General features: G+C 63.8%; 1 protein-coding gene across 1 annotated transcript; it reads left to right on the forward strand.

The window, feature by feature from the left end:
* Positions 1-1,925: 1,925 nt before the first annotated feature.
* THY1 (Thy-1 cell surface antigen) lies at positions 1,926-7,649 on the forward strand. The gene is made up of 4 exons (XM_006258151.4): positions 1,926-2,020; positions 4,270-4,359; positions 4,915-5,250; positions 5,943-7,649. The coding sequence occupies exons 2-4, from the start codon at positions 4,323-4,325 to the stop codon at positions 6,053-6,055; spliced, it is 486 nt and encodes a 161-aa protein (XP_006258213.2). The 5' UTR covers positions 1,926-2,020; positions 4,270-4,322; the 3' UTR covers positions 6,056-7,649.
* The last annotated feature ends 2,729 nt before the right edge of the window (positions 7,650-10,378 follow it).

Below are 10,378 nucleotides of genomic sequence, written 5' to 3' on the forward strand. Positions count from 1 at the left end.
ATTGCATAGTTATGTATGTTAGGATGCAGTGTGTGCACGTGCTGTGTGGTTGATTTTGCACTGGTGTTGCAAAACTACAGGCATGCAAGCTGTGTGTGTGTGTAGTACATGTTACTGCTGCACCTTGGCTCAGGCTTGCTCTGCAGCACAGGCTGGGCTGTTGTACCATGCTGCCCATGTCTGAGCCTGCCGAGCCAGCTGGGTCTGTGTTACCTAACGCTATCAAGGGCCCAGCCAGACCCTCTGCTATAGCCTGGCTACATTTTCAGACCCTTCCCTGCTGTTCCCCAGTCCAGAACTGGTTCTTGCACCCTCTCTTCTTTCTATTTTGGGGCCACGCAGGTGCACACCAGCTGTGCAGCCCAGCCCGAGAACAGACTGTCTGGGAGAGAGGGGGAGAGAGCTCAGCGGGGGGGCCATGAATGTGTGACTCCAGCAAAAACCCTGCTGCCCGGCCACCTTGCAAAACCTCCATGATCGAATGTCACCTGCAGGATGTGACTTTGTGGATCGGCTTTCACTGCACAGACCAGCTCAGCGCCTTGGCCATGGGCATTGCTTCCAGTCTGAGACTAGCCCAGCTCTTCCCTGCCTGCAGATGTAGACACTGCCCAGGGATGAGGTCAGGCCATGGTAGTCGTAGCGGCCTCCCACTCCTTGGCCTTGCTCTCCTACTCTGCCAAAGTCTTGAGACACAGCACCAATGGATGCCCAGTGTGAAGGGCCCAATCCCCATGTCATGGTGTCTACTCTGGAGCCAGTGCCTTTGCCCAGGCTGCTCCGTGGTGCCAGGGGGTGTAATAAAGCCAAGTTTCCAAAGCTGCAAAGGCCAAAGCCAGGCGCTCAGGAGGCCTGTTCTCTCAATCTCCAACTACTCGCTGGTACGAAGTCTGCAGTTTATTCCAGGTGCTGATGGCACCACGGGTCTCCATGCCACTGGAAGCCCCAAAAGTCAGGAAGGCAGGAACTACTCCTTCCACGACAGCAGGGACACACAGCAGAGAGGCTGCCCCAGCAACGCTTCTCCACCTCCAGGTCCCCCTTGTGCAGGAAGGGGCTTTGCCAGCCAGCCCCATGGGGACATGGCAGCTGGGCTCAGGGCAGTGTGGGCCTTCCCACAAGCCCGCCTCCCCACAAGCCCCCCTCCTCATCCAGCAAAGCAATGCCCACGTTTAAGAGGCGTGACACGTTTTTTGCACCACGGCAGACCGCCGTTTCTATGGAAACAGGGGAAATGTCACCACCTCCAGGAGGAAACCTCAAGGCTGCCACGAGGGAGCCAAAAAGGAGGTGGTGGAGAGGGGGTGGCTCACAAATAGCTGTGTGCGGGGGGGTGCGTGCACGTGTGTGTGGGCACACGATTGTGCACCTAGGTGTGTGCGTGCACAACCTGGAGGGGACGTGCTGTGGCAAGAATAAGTGTGTACAGCGTCTCTCTAGCTGGCACGGGTCTCCATAGCCCCATGTCTCTCCAGTTAGACCAGTGCAAGCAGAGGGATGTCTCTGAATGAGCTGGGACGTGCCCCTGCCCCTGCCCCTGCCCCTCTGGGCTGCGCAGCACTGAGCATCTCTGCTCCCTGCGCCCAGGACTGACCCCTGGGCCAAACTAGGCAGGGGGTTGGCCAGGGGCTCTTGGGCCGCACTGATGCCAGGACTGCCAGCAAGCTGGGACAGAGCCCCCATGCCCTTGCCAACCTGCCCTGCGAGCTGGGTGTCCCCTGGAGCGCCCCTGCAGCCAGGTGGGCACGTCCCGAGCTGGCACAGGAAGGTGGGGTGGGCTGGGGTCTGCCAAGCCGACCCCTGGGAGCTGCCCCGTGCCCCTCCGCAGCGCAGGTGCCGGGGCGGGGGTGGGGGCGGGGGGCGGCCGGACCGCAGAGGGCAGGGACCGCGGCACTGCGGGCCGGGAGGGGCGCTGCTGGCTCCGCCCGTCCCCGCCAGACTGCGGCGGGCTCGGCGCAGCCGGAGCAGTCGCGGCAGCAGCGGCGGCGGCGGCGGCAGCAGCGGTAGCATCGCCCGCAGGGTGAGCCGGGGCCGGGGCCGGGCGGGCTGGGGCTGCTGGGCTCCCGACCCCCTCCTCCAGGGACCCCTCTGCGTTTTGGGGAAACTGAGGAAGGAGAGGCTGTGGCACAGCCATGCCCTTTTTGCCCAGCATCTGCCGCCCTCTCCAGCGGGGACAGGGAGCCAAGACGCCCGGGGTCCCTTTCCGAGCGGCGCCGTGACCTTGGGGGTCTGCAGGAGCCGAGGTGGCTGTGGGCACCCAGGTGGAGCAGGGGCAGGGGCAGGGGTGGGAGAAATGCTGCGTTCATCCCCCCCGGAGGGGTCTTATCTTCTGGTCCCCACCACCCCGAGCCGAGCGGGAGGGAGCCAGCCCCGAGCCATGAGTGCGGCAGCTGCTGGAGTCGGGCTAGGAGCTGAGCAAGGCTATTGCAGCCTGCCCGGAGCCCCCCAGCCCACACCTACCCGCTCCCTCCGCTCCTTGCTCCCCAAGCCTAGTCATGCCCATGCAGCCCTTTCCTCCCCTGCGTGTGCATGGCACCTGCAAGCTCCCGCAAGCCCAAGCGCCCTGGTGCACAGCACCGCTGAGCCTCCCTCTGCCACGCAGCCCCATTTTCCTCCCCTCCCTCACCCCCCCCCCATGCTCCATTTTCTAGCAGCATCCCCAGTGCCCTGGCCCTCATAGTGCAGACGGTGGTCCCTGCTGGGAGGGGGGTGGTTATTGACTCCCAATTGAGGTCGGATCCTCCCCAGTAGCTCTGCAGTGAAGACTGGGAAGTAGGCTGGATCCTTACTTGCTCCGTGGCTTTGCAGGGTCAGGAGAGGAGACCCGCGGGGGTTGCCACAGCTCAGGGGAACTGTTTGCATGTGTCAGGGCCAGGAGGTGTCAGAGGAAGACTGGTTTTCCTAGGGTTCAGGCAGACACAGGGCCTTCTTGGTGGAAAGCGGGTGCGTCAGCACCTCCTGGTCCCTGCGCTGAGCAAACGGCTCAGCTATCGCCTCCCTGGCTCCAGGGCTGGCTGGGGGCTGGATCTGCCTGCATTCTTCCCCCGCACTTGGCACCAGGGGTGCAGCATCACATGTGCTCCCCCCTGCCGCAGCAGGCCCCGGCTGGCAGGGGTGGATGTGCCCTCCTCTGCCCCAGCCCCTCCAGCATCCCTAGCTACCCAGGCTGCAGACAGAGCCCTGCTGCCCGTGCCCCCACCCCATCCCTGTGGCCTGAGAGGAGGTTACTGGACGCTCCCTACCCAAACCAGTTCCCCCTGGCAGCACACAGGGCTCTTGGGTTCGAAGCACCTGCGGTTAGGTTTTGCTGCGCAGACACTTCGCCATGCTGCTGACTGCGGCTGATTTGTTCCCCACGTGCGGCTGCAGCTGCAACCAGGGTCTGTGTGGTGCAATGGGTGAGGCATCAGCCTGGTACCCAACCACATCACCCCAGCACGGCCAGGGACCAGCTGGAGACCTCTCCCCTCCAAACTCCAGCCACCTGTCCCCACCAGGCAAAGGTCAGCAGATCTAGGTCTGGCCCCAGGATGTGCTGGACCCCTGCCCTGGCTGGCTCCTGCCCTGGCTGTCCTCCCCCTCCCTGCTGAGACCCATGTCAGCCCCACTTCCTGCATCCTCTGAATCATCCTGGCCTAGCCTGCCTGGATGTGGCCAGCTCCCCCATGGCAGGGGCAGGATGGTTTGTGCTAAGTCTCAGGGAGGGAATAGAAAGGGGAGGCTTGCGCCGTCCATGCCTGGAGCTCACCCAGCACAGCCCCTGCTTCCCCTTGTTTCTCAGAACCAGGGTCGGGGTCTGCATGGGCCAGCAGTGCAAGGACTGTCAGGGCTGGGCAGCCTACTCATGCTGCCTTTAATGAGCAGCAGATGGGCAGCCTCTCCAGTCTTGTGATCCTTTAATGCAGAGCTCATGGGGCTGAGGCAGGCCAGCTGCACCCCTGACTCTTGCCTGCTTCCAGGAAGCCCAGTCCAGCCCCTTTGTCTCTGTGGAGGGCTGTGTGCATGCCCGCTACGGCTCAGGTATGCCCTGGGAGTACACATGCCTCTCTCAGTGCTCAGCAGAGGGGGTGTTCATCTGGGCCTGGGGGTCCGTGGTGGGTTGTCTGTGTCCAGCTGTGTCTGTCCCTGCGTGAGTAGGCGTGCACATGCTTGCACATGGATGTGTGTGTGCCTCCCCCCTCCCTCGGTGTGTATGAGGGGGGTCTGTCTTGTCTCTTCCCAGCCTGCCCCTGCCCTGTAGCTCACCAGCGCTCTCTTGCTTCTGCCCAGGCCCTGATCCCAGACTCGAGCTGCTGACACCCGTGGGCTGCGCCAGTGGGAAGATGAATCCCACCCTCAGCATCGCTGTGCTCCTGGCAGGTAGGGCTGCAGGGGTGGGCACAGATGCCATCTAGTGGCCACTGCCCATAGATGCAGAGCAGCCACAGCTGCAAACAGCTGCTTTGCCCTGGAGCCAGGGGGATCCCGGGTCATTTCAGATGGTCCCAAATGGCCCTGGGGAAGGGCTACCTCTGTGCAGCTGCCAAGAGGCTGGAGGCCTCAGTTACAGAAGGGGTTGCAGGATTTTGCAGCACCCCAGCCACTACACAGGGCTTCCCCAGGGCCCATCTAGCCCCACTCTGTGCATGCTCTGCAGGCTTGGCAAGGGACCAGGATGCCTCTGGGTTATCCCTGCCCCACTGGGAAGAGCGAATGCTCCTTGGCCCCTGCCTGGGTGCAGGGAAAGCTGCAGATTCCCTGTTTCAGGTGTTGTCGTGACCTCCCAGTGGACCATGGGGGGGAGGATAAAAGCCAAGCTACTGCTGCCAGCTCAGAAAGAGCCCCTCCCTGCTAGTGCAGGGCACAGCATCTGCCTCTATGGGGTGGGAGGTCCTGGCTTCTCCAGCCCTGGCATGACCCACATGCCTGTCCCAGTGCTCCAGGCTGCCCAATGCCAGACAATCAGGGACCTGAGCGCCTGCCTGCTGGGCCAGAGCCTGCGGGTGGACTGCCACTTCGAGAACAAGACCAGCAACCCCCTGACCTACGAGTTCAGCATCATCCGGGACACCCGCAAGCGCGTGATCAACAGCAACATGAACATCCCGGAGAGCACCTACCGGGCCCGCTCCAACATCACCCTGCACCGGAACCTGATCCACCTCTACCTGTCCAGCTTCACCACCAGCGACGAGGGCCTCTACATTTGCGAGCTGAAGGCCACCAATGACTACACTGGCCACCAGGTCAAGAACATCACCGTCATCAAAGGTGAGTGGGGTGGGGGCCAGGTCTCTGCTCCTTCCTCTGCTGCTGCCCCCGGAGCACCAGGTGGGAACCGAGAGAGCCGTTTCCACCTGTGCGTGGCCCATATGTGGAGCGAGTTTGCTGGATCTCAGCCTGAGTCCTGGGGAAGGACTAAAGGCCCCTTGCAAGCCAGGCTCGGCAGAAGGGGCCCAGACCTGTGTGGTTGCAGACCCTGAGACGCATCTAGTGGGAACCTGTGAGCTTGCCTTGGCACCGCCCTGGCTGTACCTGCTCCCACGGGGCAGGACTTCAGCCTGCAGGGCTGCCCATCTGGGACTCGCCTCTCTGTCTGTGCTCCATCTGGGAAGGGATCTTCCAACCCCAGAGCCCAGTAGCCCCCCTGTATCCCTGGGGTCCAGTATCTCCCCTTCTGGGGTCCCCAAGGGATGGAGTTGTGTAACACAGTCGCCAGCACCTGCCAGTGCTGGCCACAGTCAGACAAGAAATGAGGCAGGTGGTCTGCTGGCTCAGTCACAGGGTACTGAGGTCCTGGGCGAGACCAGGGCCCCGCTGTGCCAGGTGTGGCAGACACTGGGGGATGGGACTTGCCCAGGGACATGGGACTGAGCAGTGGCAGAGGACAGCCTGCGTCCTCCAGCTCCCGGCAGGGCTCTCACTCTCCCTCTCCCCTGCTGCCCCGCACCCTCCCTCCGCAGACAAGCTGGAGAAGTGCGCCGGCATCAGCCTCCTGATCCAGAACACCTCGTGGCTGCTGCTCCTGCTCCTGTCCCTGCCGCTGCTGCAAGCCGTGGACTTCGTGTCCCTGTGAGGGCAGTGCCCTGCCGCCAGGCCGCGGCCCTTGGACCGAGGAAGGAGGCAAACGCTTTGAACACACGCACTATATCCCTCTATCTGTCTATAGCCGTACACCTGCCGCTGCCACGCTGCCCCCCCACCCCCCGTCATCGTGCCCCACACCCGCTGGGGGGGGTCCCCGTAGTATGCCAGGGCCCCGCGCATGGCGCCGTTCCCTCATGTTCTGCTAGGCAGTGCTGCTTCTTCCATCGCGATTTTGTTTGCCCGTCCCTCTATCCGTCCGTCTGCCTGTCCAGCAGGGTCTGGGGGGGGCAGCTTTTTCTTGTTTATTTTGTTCTGTCAAGCAGGGAAAGCGCAGAAGGCCAGCACACCCGGGAGGGAGCCGGGGGAGATGCAGATGGGGTGCTTGGGGCATGCCCAAGCGATAAGGGCTAGCCTGCCAGGCCCAGGGGTGTCGAGGGGGTTTCACCACTGGAGTCTGGGCTCATCCTGCCGGGGCCACGGGTGCGGTGAAGTGGGTGGGTTCTCAGCCCTGTCTTTTGCACTGCACAACGCTGAGAATCAACTGGTGTTGTCTGCTTGGGAGAGGTCTGGGGGGAGCAGTTTTGGGGAAGTATGAGCAAAGAAGGGGGCCTGGCCAGAGTAAGGCGGGGGGGAAGGGCACAGCTCAGACCTGGAGAGGGACCCATGCCTCCAGCCCTCTGTCAAGGGGGGGTACGGAGGCTGCTCCAGGAGCTGGGCGTGAGGTGGGGCAGGGGGGATAGATACTTTTTTTTCTTGGATGTTGTGGAACATGAGGGGCAGGGACAGCCGGGTCCAGGCTAGACGATATCCCGAGCCCTGAGCTCCCCACCGTGCCCTGGAATCCAGTCCTTAGCTGTGACGAGAGAGAGCTGCTGCAGAGAGACCCCTCTCTGAGCTAGAGACACCCCCTCCCTGGCCACAGCCCCCCAAAAGTGGGGCAGGGCAAGCCAGCAGGCTCCTTGCCCCTCAGCGGGCTGGGGACGCCCATGCTCGCACCCCTCCCATCTCCCGGAGCTGGGGCTTGTTCTGTCCCCTGATGCAGGAATAAGAGCAGGGCCAAGCTGCCCACCCCAGGCCAAGGCACCGATGCCCTGGGAGTCTCTGTAGGTAGATACCCCCTCCCTCTCATTTGGGGTCCAGCAGCTGCATCTCTGGCCATCCCGTCACTGCTGGCTGCTGTCTCCCTCAGGACAGAGGCCGGGGGGGTGGGACCCCTCGATGCCAGCGCTCCTCCCTCCGTGCTTCCAGCTGTTTTGCTCCAGCCCAGTCTTCCTCCAGGTCAGGGCTCCAGTCTTCCTCCCCCAGCAATTTCTGCTCCCTGGGGCTGGCAGCCCCTTTGCACCTCCCCTCTGCTTTGGGGCCCCCAGGCCAATGGGGGCCAGGGGAGGCCCCCGAGAAGATGCAAGAGAGGCTGCACCGGGGCAGCCTTGGCCCCCACCCTCTCCCCCTGCGCCAGCGAGGGGGGCGCAGCCCGGCCCCGATCCGTGATCCGTGCCCGCTGTCGTTGTGTCCCCGGCTTGCTGCAGCTCGACCCGGCGGGGCAGTGCCTGCTCTGCCACAGAATAAACCCACTGGATGCCCGAGCCTGCCCTGTCTTCCTTGCGGGTGCCCAGGGATGCCCGGCCTGGCCCAGCCCAGCCCAGGCCAGGGAGGGGGGACCGGGCTCCATTGTGACATCGCGGCCCGGGCAGCTCCGCCTAGACACCGGTGCTGGCTGCTGCGCCCGGAGCCAAGTGAGTGCATCGCAGCCGCCTCCTCCGGGCCTAGGGAGCGGGGCGATGCCCACCTGCCTGCTCCATGGCAGTGCCCCCCAGGCTGGGGGAACTGCGCCCCCCCTCCCCGGCTGGTGCCCACTGGGGTTTGCCCCCAGCTTTGTGCGGGCCAGGGAGTGCATGGGCCAAGCCAACCCATGCCAGGTAGAGGAGGGCACATGGCCCCTCACACAGCACGTGCACATGAGGTTGTGGCACATCACAGCGGCACATGTGCCACGCCGTGCTGCACGTGGAGGTTGTGACCTCAATGCCCAAGGGGCAGGGGTCATGCCAGGCTGCAGGCCCCTCCCTGCAGCAGGGCGGAGCGGGGAGCAGCTGGACCCCTGGCGTCACCCTCCTGGGGGTGGAGGCCAGGGCTGAGGCTGTCCCGGGCGCTTTCCCATTGCCGCCTGCCCCATTCCTGGCCCGTAACGCAGAAGGGAGGGAAATGCCGGGTTAATTGCATCCTGCCTAATTATCCCAGTGTGCGCAGACTGAGTCACTGCCCGCCAGCGCCCCACGTCAGCCCTGGGGACCAGCCCTCAGCGGGTGGCGTCCCGCCCGATCCATGTTGCTCTGGGTCTGTGCACGGGGCTCCTCCTACGGCCCCGGTATGCCCCAGCCCACAGAGCCCCAGGGGTGACCGGCCCGTTGCCACAGACCCACCAGGCAAAGCCGGCTGAGAAGGGCCTGCCCTGTCTCGCTTGTGAGGACCTGGTTGCTGCAGGGGACAGATGCCTAAGTGCCCTGTGACCTCTCCCCCCAACCTGTCTGTTTGCACCATCCCAGTCAGCCCTGCCCTGTGTCCCAGACAAATCCCTGCCTCTCCTTGTAGGGTCCCGTCCCATGCTCATCGCCCTGGTGCAGGAAGGTCCCAGGGGCACCGGGTCCCCGTGGCCTGGGGGATGGGGCAGGCCTTCCCCTGCTCTCAGCAGGTGCTGGATCAGGATCGGAGCAGCCTGCCATCCGGTGACTCAGACCCTGCATCTGTTGCCTGGCTGCTTCAGCGCCCAGAGGCCCTGCTGCCTGTCCCGGCTCCGTCCCATTGCCCTGTCCCCAGAACATCGCCCCAGCCCTCCTCGCTGCCTTACACCTCCCTCCAGGCCCTCCAAACCTTGGTCTCCCCTGCCTCCAGCCCCCGGTGCCTCTGGTTACCCGTGCCCCCCACCCTCTGTGGCAGTGCCCTCTTTCTGTGGGTGCAGGGCCCCGCTGGATTGGGCCCGGTGTGCACTGTGCTGCCCCTTTAAGCTCCCCGGGCTGGCATGCCAGAGGCGTGCTCCAGCGCCCAGTGAGGTCAGATAAGACACTATATTTATCTAGCCGGTAACCTGAGCTGAGAATTTCTTCAGCGGCTCACGCAGCGGCTCAGCCCTCGGCCCATTCCAGCCTGGTCCCCAGCAGAGCCGTCTGCGCAGACATCCCGTCCTGTCCCGCAAACAGGTTAGTAGCCATCGGGTTTCTGCTTGCGCGCCAGAGCCAGCACCTCACTGATCCCGACGTGACCCCGTCCCGGCTGCTCCGGTGTCGCCCCATGACAAACCGTGACCCTCCGGCCCTGCTCGTCCACACGCAGGTGCGTACGGGCCCGCTCGGGGCTTACGGGACTAATTCTGGGGCCCCGAGAGGCAGAGAAAGTTCAGGGAAGACTTAGCCAAGTTCACTGCTGCCTGGAAAGGAAGATGCTGAGCAGCCCGGGGAGGACATGGCAGCAGCTCCTGGCACCCATCCTTTGCTTGTTCTTTGTCGTTCGACCCAAAACCAAGCATCCTCCACTCGCCTACACAGCCCGCTGGGCACAAAACTGGCCTGCTTGTCGTCCAGTCCCACCAAGTCCCCCTTGGCCATTGGGTGTCAGTCCATGCCACGCAGTGGGTTTGACCGGGCTGTGGAGAGCTTGGGCAGGGGGCTGGCTGCGTCGGGCATTGAGAGCCAGCTTGGACTTTCAGCAGCGGAGGTTGGTGCCCTCTGATTGCTGCTAGGCAGCAGGTGACCTGAGTTGGTAGGTCTCGGCTTGGGACCCAGGGGACAGACCGGAAAGCCGCCCCTGGAAGTGCTGCTAAATAGAGCAGAGAAGGGCTTTGAAAGCTGGGGCCTTGGCCAGCTCTGTGATACGTGTGGGTGGGAGAAGGCCCATTGCCACCCAAGAGGGGAGCCATGGGGATTTGGGCACCTTGCACGCAGGGAGCAGAGCTGGGGCTCCAGGGCAGGAGCTCATCCTGTGTCTCCTGGCTCCAGCTCCAGAAGATAGTTGTGGATCTGGCCCCACAACACAGACCACGTGCAGTCTGTGCCCACCCCCCAGTCATGCCAGCAGGGCCAGCAGGTGATTTGCACTGAGCCCCGGAGGAGTTAAGGTGCCTGGCTGATCCGCTGATAGGCAGCGTCCCCTGGGCCATGGAGCTTCTCGTGCAAGGGAAACGTGCAGGCAGCTCCCAGCCCCCAGATAACCCCACGGGCTGCAAGGAATTCCTGGCATAACAGACCTCGCGGCCCGGCAGCAAACAGGCCCTTCCCCTCGCGACCCTCGGAGAGGGGCATTCCCTCTCCCCGAGCCTGGA

The sequence above is a fragment of the Alligator mississippiensis genome, chromosome 16, assembly GCF_030867095.1.
Source record: "Alligator mississippiensis isolate rAllMis1 chromosome 16, rAllMis1, whole genome shotgun sequence".
NCBI classification, from domain to species: Eukaryota; Metazoa; Chordata; order Crocodylia; family Alligatoridae; genus Alligator; species Alligator mississippiensis.